This window comes from Sciurus carolinensis, chromosome 3, assembly GCF_902686445.1.
Source record: "Sciurus carolinensis chromosome 3, mSciCar1.2, whole genome shotgun sequence".
In the NCBI taxonomy this organism is placed as follows: Eukaryota; Metazoa; Chordata; class Mammalia; order Rodentia; family Sciuridae; genus Sciurus; species Sciurus carolinensis.
The window spans coordinates 55,112,044-55,130,202 of record NC_062215.1 but is presented as its reverse complement, the minus strand read 5'-3'; the positions used below and the strand labels follow the sequence as shown (position 1 = coordinate 55,130,202).

The window sequence follows — 18,159 nt, the reverse complement described above, 5'->3', positions numbered from 1 at the left end:
ATGTGAAAATGTTCTTAATTACAAACATTTAGTTATCTTATAAAGCCATAGAACTAATCTTTGTCTTTACCTTTCATAACTGCCTGAAGTGAAGCAACTTCTTCCCTCCACTGCCTTTTCACTTCATCTATAGCTTCTTGCTTGGTATTTTCAGAGACTGTCGCAATAGCCTTAATATTCTCCATCTCTGCTTGAGCTTCCCACAGCTGTGTCCGAAGGTGTCCCAAATCATCCTGTGCAGCTTGTAACACTGCATTTTGCCTCTTCAGATCCTCTGGAAAAAAGTAAAAGACATTCTATTAATGAGGCAGTCACTTTATCAGACTGGTAATCTAGTGAAGTTGAATTTAGATTTTAAAATGTTGACATAGAAAGTGACACACCATTTGTGAGATAAAATTTAAACTATGCTGGGTACCACATAAATTATTAACTATCTAATGATACAGTGGTTAAGGTCATAGTTTTAAAGCTATATTTAGGCTCTTCCACCACTGACTAAATGAAACCTGGTCAAGTTATTTAAACTCTCTGGTCTAAATGTCCACATGTACAAAACGGGGATTAAAAATTATCAGTACAACAACCTGTAAGTTCTCATTATTCCATAACCACTGTCCCAGTCTTTTCCCAATTTGATATTGTCATCTTTGTCATGGATCAAATCTCCACATACAAGAGTCTGATTTGGGGAACTCCATTCTAAAATATGATCTATTTGTCTATTCTCATGCCAATACTGTCTAACACTGCATTACTTAAACTACTTTGTCTACTCTTGTGTACTTGTTTTATTTTGTATTAGAGATTGAACACAGGGGTGCTTTACCATTGAGCCATATCCACAGCCCTTTTTATTTATTTATTTATTTTTGAGACAGGGCCTCACTATGTTGCTGAGGCTGATCCTGAACCTGTGATCCTTCTGTCTCAGCCTTCTGAGTTGCTGCAATTACAGGTGTGTGCCACCTCACCTAGCTACACTGAAATTTTTACATAATAAAAGTTTAAAAACAAAGGTCATGATAGTTTCAAATAATGTAGGGGAATCTGCCCTACCAAATATCCAAAGTTATAAACCTCGTGAATCTACCAGCCAGCTCTATCAACCAAACACCATGACAAATCTTGCCTGATCCATCCATATGCACTCCACATACACTGAGACAACTCTCAGACTTATTAATAAACTTTTTCTGAGTGGCTTTAGATTTACAGCAAAATTGAGCAATAAATATAAAGATTTCCCACACACCCGATATTCCAATATACACACCACTTTATCCCCTCTAGATATACTGCACCACAGTAGTATAATAGTACACCTAATGAACCTACATTGGCAATTATCTCCCATGGTCCATCATTTACATTTAAGGTTCACTCCTGGTGTACATTCTACAGGTTTTGACAAGTGTATAATGATATGTATCATCATTATAGTATCTATTGTCTGAATAGTTTCACTGCCCTAAAAATCCTGGGCTTTGCCTATTCATTCCTCCCTTTTTCCCACTCCTAGCAATCACTGGTCTTTTTCAAATATGTATCTTTTTCAAATAGCTTCTCCCAGTCTGTGGCTTGTCTCAATCTCTTCCTAGAGTCACAGAGTAGAAATTTTTAATTTTAATTATGTCCACCTTACAATTTCCTTCATGAATTGTGCCTCTGGCTTCACATCCAAGGTCATCAAGATTTTCTTTCATGTTAATTCCTAAGAGATTTATAGTTTTAAACTTTACATTTAGGTCTATGATTCATTTTGAGTTGACTTTTGTCAAGGGCTTAAGGGTTAAATCTATATTCACTGTTTTGTATGTGGATGTCCAGCACCCTTTGAAAAGACCATTTTTTGCCAAATACTATCTTTACTCCTTTGTCAAGGATCAGTTGAACTATGTTTACAAGTATATATTTCTAGGCTGTCTACTCTTTCTGTTATATTGAGTTATTTGTCTATTCTCTCACTAATAATACTGTAGCTTTATGTATAGTACTAAAGACAGGTAGTATCAATCTTTAGTCTTTGTTATTCACCTCCAATACTGAGTTGGCTATACTAGGTCTTTTGACTTGGTATATATAACTTTTGAATCAATTTGTCAGTGTCTATAAGATAATATGCTGGGATTCTGATTGGGATTTTGCTGAATCTATATACAGAGCAGGTTGTGAAGAACTCACGCTTGACCCTATTGAGTATTCCTAGCCACGAACATAGGACATTATTCCATTTACTTAGTTCTTTTTTTTTTGACCACCTTGCAGTACTGGAATCCAAGATCACTGTACCACTGAGTCATAACTCCAGCCCTTTTTGAGACAAGGTCTTGCTAAATAGTCAAGGCTGCCCTCAAACTTGAGATCTTCCTGTCTCAATTTCCCATGTAACTGGGATTACAGACATGTGCCACCATGACTAGTTCTTTGATTTCTTTCATCATGGTTTTAGAGTTTCACTCATATAGATCTTATACATATTGCTAAGATTATACATGAGCATTTTGATTTTGCAAGTTAATGTAAATGGTAATGTTTTTAATTTCAAATTCTATTTGTTCACACGGGTATGCAGGAAAGCAACTGACTTTTCCTAATTAACTTTATATCAAGAAACCTTTGCTATACTTGCTTATTAGTTCCTGAACTCCCAACCATCACACCCAGTTCTTTTGCATTTTCTACATAGACAATCATGTCATTTATGAACAAGTACAGTTTTATTATTCTTTCCCAATCCATATACCTTTCATTTCCTTTTCTCATCTGACTGCATTAGCTAGGACTATGTTAAAAATCAATGGTGAGATCCAAGATGGCGGACTAGAGGGTGACTGCACCACCCGTAGCTCCAGAACTCAGGATTCAAGAAGGGGAGGTATTCAGAGACTCTGACCAACACAGAGCCGCTGGGTGAGTCTCTCCCACGGAGCGAAGCTCGGCCCAGGCGGCAGGCCAGGATAGTGGGCAGCTTCTTGGAGCAGGGCAGCGAGTGATTTCCCTGAGCAGCCCGGCTCCCTCAGGCGGCAGACCCGGTCCACAGCCAGCTTCTCGGAGCAGGCCCGCCCAGTGAGAGGTTTTCCACACAAAGTCAGCCCCCAGCCCTGGACCCAGCAGCGGGCTAGGGGCAGCTTTCTTCGGAAGCACTGCATTATCAAGTTCGTCCAAGACTTCAGGCTACTGAAGGCTAAGAGGTGAGTTATTGGAAATCTACAGGGACACTATAAGCCAAAAGAGGAAATCTGCAATATCTCAGAGTCCCACTGATATCTGGCCAATATGAGAAAACAAGGGAAGAAAATGTCCCAAACAAACCTAGATGCTATATCAATAAAACCCAATGACAGCATGGCAGAAGAAATGTCAGAAAGGGAGTTCAGAATGTACATAATTAAAATGATCAGGGAAGCAAATGAGGAGATGAAAGAGCAAATGCAGGCATTGAAGGAGGAGATGAAAGAGCAAATGCAGGCATTAAATAATCACACCAATAGACAGTTAAAATAGGAAATACAGGAAGCAAAAGATTATTTCAATAAGAGTTAGAGATACTGAAAAAAAAAACAAAACAAAACAGAAATCCTTGAAATAAAGGAAACAATAAACCAAATTAAAAACTCCATAGAAAGCATAACCAATAGGATAGAACACCTGGAAGACAGAACCTCAGACATTGAAGACAAAATATTTAATCTTGAAAACAAAGTTGAACAAACAGAGAAGATGGTAAGAAATCATGAACAGAATCTACAAGAATTAAGGGATATCATGAAAAGGCCAAATTTAAGAATTATTGGGATTGAGGAAGGCTTAGAGAAACAAACCAAAGGAATGAACAATCATTCAATGAAATAATATCAGAAAATTTCCCAAATCTGAAGAATGAAATGGAAAACCAGGTACAAGAGGCTTATAGGACTCCAAATATACAAAATTACAACAGACCTACACCAAGGCACATTATTATGAAAATACCTAACATACAAAATAAAGACAGAATTTTAAAGGCTGCGAGAGAAAAGAATCAAATTACATTCAGGGGGAAACCAATAAGAATATCAGCAAATTTTTCAATCCAGATCCTAAAAGCTAGAAGGGCCTGGAACAACATATACCAAGCCCTGAAAGAAAACAGATGCCAACCAAGAATCTTATACCCAGTAAAACTTACCTTCAGACTTGATGACGAAATAAAATCCTTCCATGATAAACAAAAGCTCAAAGAATTTACAAAAAGAAAGCCGGCATTACAGAACATTCTCAGCAAAATATTCCATGAGAAAGAGATGAAAAACAAAGATGCAAATCAGCAAACGGAGGAACTAGCTTAAAGGAACAGCCAAATAAAGGAGAAACCAAGTCATGTCAAAAAACAAAAATGAGTCAAATGACTGGGAATACAAATCATATCACAATAATAACCTGAATGTTAATGGCCTGAACTCATCAATCAAAAGACATAGACTAGCAGATTGGATTAAAAAGAAAAATCCAACAATATGCTGCCTGCAAGAGACTCATCTCATAGAAAGAGATACCCACAGACTAAAGGTGAAAGGATGGGAAAAAACATACCATGCACATGGACACAGCAAAAAAAGCTGTGGAGTAACCATCCTCATTTCAGATAATGTGGAATTCAAGCCAAAACTAGTCAGAAGGGATAAAGAAGGACATTTCATACTGCTTAAGGGAAGCATAAATCAGCAAGTCATGACAATCATAAATATCTATGCCCCAAACACTGGCTCATCCATGTACATCAAACAAATCCTTCTCAGTTCCAGAAATCAAATAGACCACAACAAAATAATACTAGGTGATTTTAACACATCTCTCTCACCACTGGACAGATCTTCCAAACAAAAACTAAACAAAGAAACCATAGATTTCAATAACACAACCAATAATTTAGACTTAACGGACATTTATAGAATATACCATCCAACAAAGAGCGAATACACTTTCTTCTCAGCAGCACATGGAGCCTTCTCTAAAATAGACCAAATTTTATGCCACAAAGCTAATGTTAGCAAATACAAGAAGATACAGATACTACCTTGTATTCGATCAGATCATAATGGATTGAAATTAGAAATAAATGACAGAATAAAAACAGAAACTTCTCCAACACCTGGATATTAAATAATACACTATTATATGATGAATGGACAACAGAAGACATCAGGAGAGAAATAAAAAAAAAATTCTTAGAAGTAAACAAGAACAAAGACACATCATATCAAAATCTCTGGGACACTATGAAAGCAGTACTTAGAGGAAGATTTATTTCACGGAGCACATTCAACGAAAGAAGAAAAAAACAAACGACTTAACACTACAGCTCAAAGCCCTAGAAAAAGAAGAACAGATCAACACCAAAAGTAGTAGAAGACAGGAAATAGTTAAAATCAGAACTGAAATCAATAAAATTGAAACAAAAGAAACAATAGAAAAAAAATCAACAAAATAAATAGTTGGTTCTTTGAAAAAATAAACAAAATTGATAAAACCTTAGCCACACTAACAAAGAGAAAGAGAAAAAACTCAAATTACTAAAATTCGGAATGAACAAGGAAATATCACAAGAGACACAAGTGAAATACAAAACATAATTAGAAGCTATTTTGAAAATCTATATTCCAACAAAACAGAAAATCTTGAAGACATCAACAGGTTTCTAGAGACATATGAATTACCTAAACTGAACCAGGAGGACCTATACAACTTAAATAAATCAATTTCAAGTAATCAAATAGAAGAAGTAATCAAAAGCCTACCAACAAAGAAAAGTCCGGGACCAGATGGGTTCTCAGTTGAGTTCTACAAAACCTTTAAAGAAGAGCTCATTCTAATACTTTTCAAAGTATTCCGTGAAATAGAAGAGGAGGGAACCCTCCCAAACTCATTCTATGAAGCCAATATCACCCTGATACCTAAACTAGACAGAGACACATCGAGGAATAAAATTTCAGACCAACATCCTTAATGAACATCAACGCAAAAATTCTCAACAAAATTTTAGCAAATCGCATATAAAAATATATTAAAAAGATAGTGCATCACGATCAAGTGGGTTTCATCCCAGGGATGCAAGGTTGGTTCAACATCAGAAATCCATACATGTCATTCACCATATCAACAGACTTAAAGTCAAGAATCACATGATTATTTCAATAGATGCAGAAAAAGCATTTGATAAAATACAGCACCATCCCTTCATGCTCAAAACACCAGAAAAAATAGGGATAGTGAGAACATTCCTTAACACTGTAAGGGCCATCTATGCTAAGCCCATGGCCAATATCATTCTAAATGGTAAAAAACTGAAAGCATTCCCCCTAAAAACTGGAACAAGACAGGGATGCCCTCTTTCACCACTTCTATTCAACATTGTCCTCGAAACTCTAGCCAGAGCAATTAGACAGATCAAGGAAATTAAAGGGATACGAATAGGAAAAGAAGAACTCAAACTATCACTGTTTGCTGATGACATGATTATAGATTTAGAGAAACTGGGAAATTCCACCAGAAAACTTTTAGAACTCATAAGTGAATTCAGTAAAGTAGCAGGTTACAAGATCAATCCTCATAAATCTAATGCATTTTTATACATAAGTGATGAATCTTTGGAAAGAGAAGTTAGGAAAACTACCCCATTCACAATAGCCTCAAAAAAAATAAAATAAAATACTTGGGAATCAATCTAACAAAAGAGGTGAAAGACCTCTACAATGAGAACTACAGAACACTAAAGAAAGAAATTAAAGAAAACCTTAGAAGATGGAAAGATCTCCTATGTTCTTGGATAGGCAGAATTAATATTGTCAAAATGGCCATACTACCAAAAGTACTATACAGATTTAATGCAATTCCAATTAAAATCCCAATGACGTACCTTACAGAAATAGAGCGAGCAATCATGAAATTGATTTGGAAAAATAAAAGACCCAGAATAGCTAAAGCAATCCTTAGCAGGAAGAGTGAGCAGGGGGTATCGCAATACCAGAACTTCAACTATACTACAAAGCAATAGTAACAAAAACGGCATGGAATTGGTACCAAAAGAGAAAGGTAGATCAATGGTACAGAATAGAGGACATGGACACAAACCCAAATAAATACAATTTTCTCATACTAGACAAAGGGGCCAAAAATATGCAATGGAGAAAAGATAGCCTCTTCAACAAATGGTGCTGGGAAAACTGGAAAACCATATGCAACAGAACAAAACTAAATCCCTATCTCTCACCCTGCACAAAACTCAACTCAAAATGGATCAAGGACCTCGGAATCAGACCAGAGACCCTTCATCTTATAGAAGAAAAAGTAGGTCCTAGTCTTTAACATGTCGGCCTAGGATCAGACTTCCTTAACAGAACTCCCATAGCACAAGAAATAAAAGTAAGAATCAACAACTGGGATAGATTCAAACTAAAAAGCTTTCTGTGAGCAAAGGAAACTATCAGCAATGTGAAGAGAGAACCTACAGAGTGGGAGAAAAATCTTTGCCACTCATATTTTAGATAGAGCACGGATTTCCAGAATATATAAAGAACTCAAAAAACTACACCAAGAATACAAATAATCCAATCAACAAATGAGCTAAGGATATGAACAGAAGAAGAAGATCGTCACAGAAGAAGATCTACAAGCAATCAATAGATATTTGAAAAAATGTTCAACATCTCTAGTAATAAAGAGAAATGCAAATCAAAACTACCCTAAGATTCCATCTCGCCCCAATTAGAATACAAGCAACAATAGGTGTTGGCAAGGATATGGGGATAAAGGTACTCTCATACATTGCTGGTGGGGTTGCAAATTAGTGCAGCCACTCTGGAAAGCAGTGTGGAGATTCCTTAGAAAGCTTGGAATGGAACCACCATTTGACCCAGCTATCCCACTTCTTGGTTTATACCCAAAGAACTTAAAATCAGCATACTACAGAGATGCAGCCACATCAATGTTCATAGCTGCTCAATTCACAATAGCCAGATTGTGGAACCAACCTAGATGTCCTTCAATTGATGAATGGATAAAGAAACTGTGATATATATATATATATACACACATATATATATATATATATTATATACACACACACACAGAATGGAATATTACTCAGCCATAAAGAATAAAATTATGGCATTTGCAGGCAAATGGATGAAATTACAGAATATCATGCTAAGTGAGATAAGCCAATCTCAAAAAACCAAAGGACAAATGATCTCACTGATAAGCAGATGGTGACACATAATGGGGGGTGAGGGGAGGCAAGAATGGAGGAAGGAAGGACTATATAGAGGGAAAAGAGGGGTGGGAGGGGTGGGGGAAAGGGACAAAAATAAGAGAATGAATCAAACACCATTACCCTATGTAAATTTTTGATTACACAAATGGTATGCCTTTACTCCATGCACAAACAGAGAAAACAACATGTATCCCATTTGTTTAAAATAAAATAAAAAAAAGAAACCAGGATATAAAACAGTATTTAAAGTTGTTTTATTATTATTGAAATGCATATTTGATCAACTTTTGTGTATTTACAGATGTTTTCTATAATACGTCAATTTATAAATTTTATGCGAAAATACATAAAGGTATTATCTTCATGTTAAGAAAAAATTAATGGTGAGATTCTTGCTCCTGATCTTGGTGGGAAAGTTTCAAGTTTCTCATCATAAAGAATTATGTTATTACTGGGAAGTGATGTTAACCAAATTATACCGTTATACTGTGTGCATGTATGAATATGTAGCAATGAATTGCAGTTATGTATAATCATAATGCACCAATTTAAAAAATAGAAAATAAGTTCTCACTCTGGTAGAATACATACTAAAGTTGGAACAATATAGAGAAGATTAGCGTGGCCCCTGCACAAGGATGACAGGCAAATTTAATGAAGCATTCCATGAAAAAAAAATCTAATGTTAGGAGCCGGGCACAATGGCACGTGTCTGTAATTCTAGCTACTCAGAGGGCGAGGCAGAAGGATCCAAACTTCCAGGCCATGTTGGTAACTGAGTGGAACTCTGTTTGAAAACAAAATTTTAAGAGGGCAGGGATGTGGCTCACTTGACTAGGATGCACAAGGCTCTAAGTTCAATCCCACTACAACATTTTTTGTTGTTTTTCCCCCCTCTGCTATACTCTTAAGCACTAAGTCACAATTCCAGTCCTTTTTTTTTTTTTTTTTTTTTTTTAAAAGACAAGGTCTCACTAAATTATGGAGGCTGGCTTCAAACTTACAGTTCTCCTGCCTTAGCCTCACAAATTGCTCGCATGCACCACTGCACCTGTCTGTAAATATTTTCCCCAGAACTGGTGGTTAGTGTCAGGGGTACACCACCACTGAGTTACAATCGCAGTAACCTGCCCCCACCCCTTTTTTAAATATTAAGACAGGGTCTGGCTAATTGCTGAGGCTGTTCTTGAAATTGCAATCCTGCCTCAGTATTCTGAGTCACTGGGATTACAGGAATGAGCCACCATGTCTGGCTCTCGTAATTTTTGTGTTTTTCTGATGACTTTTGAGTACCTTACCATATGTCTACTGGCCATTTGTCCATTTTCTTTTCACTTTCTTAATGGTGTCCTTGAAAGCACAAGAGGGTTGGTTTGTTTGTTTTTAATTTGGATGAATTCTGATTTATTCTGATTTTTCTTTGGTTGTTCCCACTTCTAGTCAAAATATAATTGCCTAATCTAAGATCACAAAGATTTACCTCTATGTTTTCTTCTAAGAGTTGATAGTTCAATTTTTACATGTGTCTTTATGCATTTTGCATTAATTACTGTTAATTATTAATTATTTGTTAATTATTGTAGATGATAGAAGTTCAACTTCATTCTTTTGCATGTAGGTATCCAAATGTAAGCACAAAGACAAATCTTTGTCTCACTAAATTGTTTTGCATCTGGCAGAAAAGCAACTGATATATAGATAAGGATTTATTTCTGGATTCTCAATTCTATTCCACGGATTTATGTCTCTCCTTATACCAGTGCCACATTTTCTTGATTATTGTTGCTTTGTAGTAAGTCTTGAAGTCATAAAACATGAAAATTCACAGTTTGTTCTTTTTTAAAAGATTGTTGTGACTATTCTATATCTCTAGAATTTCCACAAAGATTTTAGGATCAGTTTGTCAGTTTCTACAAAGACACCACGTGGGATATTGAAAGACACTGCACTGAATCTGTAGATCAATTTGGGGAATAATGCCTCATAATAATATTAAGTCCTCTGATCCATGAACATGGGATGTCTTTCCATTTATGCAAATTTCCTTTAACTTAACAATGTTTTAAAGTTTTTGGAGTATAAGTTTTGAACTTATTTTGCTACATTTATTAAGTACATTATTTGTGTTGATACTTTTGAAAACAAAAAAACAGAAAAAGACAATCAATAAAATTTAACATTCCTTAGTAGTAGAAACTCTAAAATAGTAACTGAAGGGGGATTGTCTTACCCTGTGACAATGTTTGTATTAGAAACCTATAACATATATATCATATCTCTGGGTGAAACAAGAAAGCCTGTTATCAGTTCTTTAATTCATTATTTTATCAGAAGCCTTCCTAACCAGTGCACTAAAATAAAAAAATTAATCATAAAATTAGAAAGTTAAAGAGAGTTTTTTTTTTCCCAAGAGGAGATCATAACAGTTTTAAAGAATTATTCAGCATTATTAGTGTATAATGACATATTATTTAATATAACTTATATTACTGAATATGAAGGCAGAACTAACACCATTACTTTCTAAAACTATGGTAAAAATATAGATTGGGGGAACATTTTGTGAGGTTAGTATTATCCTACCAAAACCAAAAAAAGACTTTAGAACAAAGACACCTAGAACAATATTTCTTAGGAAAATGGATGCAGAAATCCTCAACAAAGTACCAAGAAATCAAATTCAGCAATGCATAAAAAGAATGACAGCATAACCAAATGAGATATATCCCAGGAATGCAAGGATGTTTCAGCACTTAAAAATCAATGTGATAAACCACATCAATAGGATAAAAAAAACTAAAACTACATAATCATTCCAATAGACAAAGTATTTTACAAGATTCAACAACCTTTCATTATAAAAATACTAAATCAGGAATAGTAGGAAACTGTCAACCTGATAATGACTATCTACAAAAACTCACTGCTAATATCACCCATAATGTTTATAGTCTGAATGCTTTCCTCCTAAAATCTGGAACAGAACAGTGATGTTCACTCTTACCACTTCTTTCAGCACTGGATTGAGGTTCTGTTCAGGACCATTAGACCAATGTGGGGAAAGGAAAAAGAAATAAATAAAAGGAATCCAGACTGGAAAAGAAGTCATAAGAAGTGAAACTATTTACTATTCTCAAATAGTCTTTTGTCCTTGAAATCCAAGGGAATCCACAAATCAGTTAATGTAGTGAGTTATACCAACAGATGTTCAATGGTAAATTATTTTTGCATTCATAGTAAGCACTTCTAGTGGTATACTGTTTTTTAACACTCTACTAACATTAATTTTATTTAAGATTTTAAGCTCTATGATCATAAGTGACATTGGTCTGTTACAGTAGTTATTAGTGCTTCTTGTTTAGGCATTGAGGTCATAGTAATCCCACAAAATAAACTGTATAGCTCCTCTCTCTTTTTCTTTTTTCTTTTTTTCTTTTTTTTATTTTTTTGGTACTGGGGATTAAACTCAGGGGCACTCAACCATTGGGCAACACCCCCAGCCCTATTTTGTATTTTTTCAGAGACAGGGTCTCAATGCTTAGCACCTCACTTATGTTGAGGCTGGCTTTGAACTCACAATCCTTCTGCCTTAGCCTGCCAAATCACTGTATTACAGGTGTGCTCTTTCTTTTCTATGTCTGACCCAGTGTATAAAAGACTGAGACACAAAATCTTCCTACAAAAGTTCATAAGCCCATGGCATCTTTCATAAAAGAGAATTCTATCTTATTGATTCAGTTTCTTCTAAGGTTATTGGTTTATTCAAGTTTTCTAACTGTGGTAATCTGGGTAACTCAACTTTCCTGGGAAATTATTCATTTTATCTAAATTTCCAAATTTTGGAGTATAGATACAAACAATACACTTTTTCTTTTATATCTCTACTATACCAATAATTATGTCTTTTTATTAATTCCTTCTAAAAGACAGGCTTTTCATTTTATTGAGCATCTTAGCTGTCACTTTCTATTTCATTTATTTCTATAGTTACTTTCCACTTTTGGGGGTTTCATTCTAGGTTCTGGAGTTGAATGCTTAGATCATTTATTTTTCAATCTCTTATATGTCTTTTTTTTTTTTTTTTTTTTTTTTTTTTGATACTGGGGATTGAACCCAGGGGCACTCAACCACTAATCCACATCCCAACACTTTTTATTTTTTATTTTGAGACAGAATCTTGCCAAGCTGCTAGGGCCTTGCTAAATTGCTGAGGCTGGCTTTGAATTTGTGATCCTCCTGCCTTAGCCTCCCAAGCCACTGGGATTACAGGTATGGGTTACCATGCCCAGCACCTTATTTGATCTTGATCTAACAACTGACTGTTAAATATCTTCCATGTGTGCATTAATCTATTTTTCTTGTAATTTTATCACCTTTTGTTTCCTATGAAGCGTCAAAACTTTTTGTTAGGAGCTTAAAATTTCATAAATATTACAGTGCTTTGGTAGATTATTTCTTTTATTATGAAGTAGCCTCCCTTATTCCTTCAATGATTTTTTATTTTTGTATTACACTGCTGGAGACTGAACCCAGGGTTTCACACATTCTAAACAGGCACTCTACCACTGAGATATACCCATAAGAATTTTTTGGTAAACCATTAATCTTATTATTGCCTGCTTTTACATTTCCCTTTAAGAAAAAAGAGAATCAGAACTTTTTTTGGTGTTGTTTAGTAGTTGCATTTACCAATTTCTGTGTTTTGTATTGTTTCCTATATCCTACACATTCCCTCAGTGTGTGTTTCTCTTCTCAAAAACATGTATCTACTATTTCTGTAGGCAATAAAGGCCCTTAGCTTTTATATGCCTGAAATATGTATTTGCCCTCACTCTTGAATAATTCAGTTGAATACAAAATTTTGGTTGACAATGTTTTTCCATGCACTTTGAAAGTCTTATTTCATTGTCTTCTGGTAACTATTGTGTTTATATGGTATCTCCTATCAGTATGTTTCTTCTTTCTTTTCTTTTTTTTTTTTTTTAATACTGGGGATTGAACCCAGGGATGCTTTGACACTGAGTGATATCCCAAGCTCTTTTTATTTTTATTTTGAGACATGATCTCACTAAGTTACTTAGGGTCTCACTAAATTGAGAGGCTGGCCTCAAATTTACAATCTTCCGGCCTCGGCTTTCCCAGTTGCTGGGATTACAGGCGTGCACCCACATGCTCAGATCTATTTTTTCATTCTTTTTTTAATTCTTTTTATTTTTTAGCGGTAAATGGACACAATACCTTTATTTTATTTATTCATTTTTATGTGGTGCTAAGAATCAAACCCTGTGCCTCACACATGCTAGGCAAGCAAGCATTCTACCACTGAGCCACAATCCCAGTCCCTTTATTTTTCATTCTTGACATAGTTTTAGATGTGTCAAGGTACAAATTTATTGTAACTTACCTTGCATAACATTAGGTATTTAAGCTGAGGACTCCTATTTCTTTAACATTTGTAAAATTTCAGCTATATCTCTAAAATACTCTCTACTATGCCTTCCATTCTCTTCTCCTAGAATTCTTCAGACTTCAGAGTTTAGGGGCTAAGGGTGGAGTACAGTGGTTTAGCACTTGCTAACATGCATAAGGTCCTGAGTTCAACCAACAGCATCACAAAAAGGAAGGAAGAAAGAAAATATAGTTTAAATGTGTTTTGGAGGGGCTGGGGTTGTAGCTCAGTGATGTAGCGCTTGCCTAGCACACGCAGCCACTGGGTTTAATACTCAGCATAACATAAAAGTAAATAAATGAAATAAAGGTATATGTCCATCTACAAACTAAAAAAAATTTTTTTAAATGTGTGTTGTAGACTCAATTCATCTTCTACATCTTTAATACTTTCTTTGATATTTCCATCTTTTTGTCTCACTAGAAAGGATAACTCCTCACTACTGTTTTCTTTCTTTTGGTAATGAGGATTGAACCCAAGGGCACTTTACCACTGAGCTACATCCCCCACCCTTTCTATTTATTTATTTTGAAACAGAGTTCTCACTAAATTGCCCAGGCTGGCCTCCAGTTTGTGATACTCCTGCTTCAGCCTCCAGAGTTGCTAGGATTACAGATGTACACCACTACACTCAACTTCCTTAATACTATTTTTTAATTCACTAAAAAAGTGTCTTGCCTGCAATTTAAGCCATTTATTAACCTAATTTTCAATTTCTACATTTTGTTTCTACTATTTCTAAACATTGGAGGTTTTTAAATTTACCTCTTTTTCTCAGATGGTTTTTATTACGTTTTATATGCTAATTTCATTTCCATATCTAAGTGCATTTACTGCATGTGTACCATAAATAGCTTCTTGGTTTCGTTTGTTTGTATTTTCCATAAGGGCAGAGTGCTGGGGACTCGAACCCGGGCCTCCAGCATGAGAGGCAGGCACTCTACGAGATGGGCTATATGGCCTGCCATAAATAGCTTCTTAAACTTGGCTTTTCACTATTAAAATTCTGGTTAGCTAGTTTCAGAATTCTATATAAATTATAACCATGAATAAAGTCCTTTTGAATACCACTAGTAAACTTCAATGTCTTCTGATGACTGACAAGAGCTTCATTTCTACTATTTTCTTTCAAACTTAGAACTGTATGGCCTTTCATTTTGTTTGGTGTTTCATATAAGAGCCTCTTACTCAAAGCTCAATACTAAGGATTTCGAAAGCACAAACATTGCTGCAGTGCCAAGCTTTGTATTTCTTAAAGGAACAAAGTCAAAATAGAAAAGTTTTTTTTTTCAAATTCAACAGAAAACCAACAAAATTTTCGCAAAATGTGTAACATTCCTAGTTGAAGTCAGTTAGGGGGAAAAAAAAGAGTTTAAGACAAAGACAGGCAGGAAGAGAAGTCAAAAGTAGTAATTTCTTTCACTAGCATTCCTCATTGCTGTTTGTATTTATATCTCAGCTACTCAAATAAATGCATGTGCATTACAAAAAAATGCAAGCTATTACAAAACTGAAGCAAAAGTTGTCCCTACGGAGAAAAAATGATGTTTGAACTTTCAAGGTTACCTTGACCTGGTCTGCTGAAAGGTAAAACAAAGACTGCTGAGTATATCAAAACTGTGGCTTATACAGTTAACACCTGTGACAATCACAAGACTGAGTTCAGACTTCATAATAATATAATAATATAAGCTGCTGTTTTAGACAAAAGCTTTAAATTTTATTTTTTATTATGAAATAGGAAAGCAGCCAAGAAGGAAACTAAATCAGAAATGACCTCTTACATACTGTTCACTGCCTTTAGAAATGTCATCAAAAACTTCCAAAAAGGATCACAGTTTTCTTTTGAATTCTTGTATGAAGTTACTTTATTCTCTATGGCCAGCTTAAAATTTATCAGAACTTCACAGAGTAAAAATACAAAAGTATACCAAAGATTACATGTTAGGTCTAAATGTCAAAGTAATATTAACATACCAACTATGTTTTGTAGCTAACCCTCATTATAAGCTGTTTTAATTCAGAAATATAAAACTGTAATTGATAATTCTCCTGAGAAACAAGAGGTTCTTAGTCATTTTCATTTCTTCAGAATTTCACAGAAAAGTCAATTTTATAATTTCAAGGAAAATAATAAAACAAGGGAAGACCTAATAGATTTGAAAACAGAGGAAAACAAAAAACAAATCAAACAAACTGTGGGCAAGTTTAACTGCAAATTAATGAATAGAGAAAAACCGAAAGAAAAAGCTATAGAGAGAATAACCAAGCTATAAAGTTAATGGTGTGAGAGGTTAAGGAAAAATGGAACTACATTAGCCAGTATAATATTGAATTTAAACCCGTCATCAGAATAAACACTACCATGACTACACACACACACACACACACACACACACACACACACACACACGTTAAATATATTACACATCATCTTAAAAAGAACATGCCACTGCACACTATTTAAGGTGGTGCCTTGCCAACTCAGGGTGTAAACAAATACAAAAAGGGAGGAAGAACTGGGGTATAGCTCAAGGTAGAGCACTTGCCTAACACTTGAGAGTTCTGGGGTCTGATTTCCTGTACCACAAAAACAAAAGGAGAAAGGGGATAACAAAGTTACATGCGCATATGAAAGAACCAGAGAGAAATTATTTCCCATGACACTTAACATGTATTCAAACAATTATGATATAATTTTGTGCAAATGTATGATCTATCCTAGTAGACTACTTTCTTAACAGAAACCATATCTCATTCACCTCAACCTCCAGTATCTTGCAGAGTACTATCATGCCTATGTGTCTAAACATGAACATCAGCTTTCCCATGTCATAATCAGCCTATGAAGGAACCATATAAAATAGGAAATAACCCTACTGCAAGTAATGAGAAGATGGAACCCCACCCCATAACACAGCCAGTAAAGTCTTTCCAAGTCTGGGCTAAATCTTTGGGGTCTAAAAACCTCCCATTCTACAACACAATGGCTTTCCAACTCCCTAAACACAATTTGCAGCAAGAAATTTATTTTACTTATATTTTCTATCATAACCTCATACATACATATATGTAACTAAAACAAAAAAACTTTGTGTGGCTATAATTAACCTTACCAAGTATAACGTACTGTTATTTTTCATTTTATTCCTCATTTAAAATTTCAAATTCATTCAATTTTGTTATCCATCAGGGTGTCCTAGTAATACCAATGGAAAGCAGTGGTCTTCAGAGTGAGGTACTGTACCCCTTGGGTATGCAGAGGTTTTCAATGGATTCATAGGCAAATGCTTTAAAGGAATAAACTTCTAGAGCTTCAACTTTCATAAATGTTCTTTCCTAAAACAAAGGTGTGTTTATGTACAGATTCTCTTTCATTGCCCTCCCTTTCAATATCACTTTTCTCCTACTTAGTAAAAGAAAGGCTTTTCGCCCATTCTGAATTTTAACTATGGTTCACTGTCCTGCTGTATAAAAACTCCTCTGTGATATTACACCAGAGAGACAACAGGGTTGAGAATTTAGCTCCCTAGTAGAGCACTTGTTGCCTATCGTGCATAAAGCCCTGAGTTTGATCCCTAGCACCACAAAAATAACTAACTACTAACTAACAATAAATAAATAGATAAATAAATAGGCTGGGGGTGATAAAGTGGCCCTTGGTTCAATCCCCAGTATCAACAAATAAATAAATAAATAAAATTTTTCTCCTTCTTTATTCTTTTTGGGGTTTTTTGTTTGTATTAGTATCAGGAATTGAACCCAGTGGTGCCTAACCAATGAGTTAGATCCCCAGTTTTTTTACTTTTCAATTTGACAGAATCTCACAAAGTTGCTTAGGGTCTCACCACGTTGCTAAGGCTGGCTTTGAACTTGTTCTCCTCCTGCCTAGCCTCCCAAGGTGCTGGGATTCCAGGCATGCACCCCTAGCAATAAATAAATAAATTAAAAATAAATAAACTATCAGTGATGATAATTAAAAAGGGAATGACTAATAACATAATGAATCTTTTGGGTGAGGTAATTATAAAGTCTTCTTTCAACAAAAGTAAAGAAAGACCTAAATGAGTTATTAGTTGGTAGAACAAAAAATTTTGAAGAGGAGATCCAATATAGCAGACTAAAGGGAGGCTGCTTTCCTTGTTGCTCTGTAACCTGGGATTCAAGTGGAAGAAATACTGTTTCTCTGTAAGGCAGTCATCGCTGCCCACCAATCCCCCTGCTGTTTACCCCATTCGTCCACCACAATCACCCGCCATCTGCCTGCATATTGCCTACTTTTTAAGTGTGAATTGCTCACTGACTGCCGCCTATCATCCACCATTTGCCTGTTTGCCTGCCTCTTGCCTGTCCATTGCCCAATGTCCACTTGCCAACTGTCTGCTGTTGGCCTACAGACCACCCCAGACTGCCAGCGGATCACCTGCTGGGGACTCAGGCCAGGGTCTGGAGATAT

General features: G+C 35.4%; 1 protein-coding gene and 1 non-coding gene across 2 annotated transcripts in view; one reads left to right on the top strand and one right to left on the bottom strand.

The window, feature by feature from the left end:
• Rabep1 (rabaptin, RAB GTPase binding effector protein 1) overlaps nucleotides 1-18,159 on the bottom strand; it is a 132,225-nt gene that overhangs the window by 58,108 nt on the left and 55,958 nt on the right. Inside the window, exon 3 of the mRNA XM_047544085.1 lies at nucleotides 71-274. Coding sequence (XP_047400041.1) covers nucleotides 71-274 — 204 coding nt within the window. The remainder of the gene's footprint in view (nucleotides 1-70; nucleotides 275-18,159) is intronic.
• On the top strand, nucleotides 8,821-8,928 carry LOC124981472 (U6 spliceosomal RNA). The gene has a single exon (XR_007107996.1). It is a non-coding gene; the product is annotated as a U6 spliceosomal RNA (small nuclear RNA).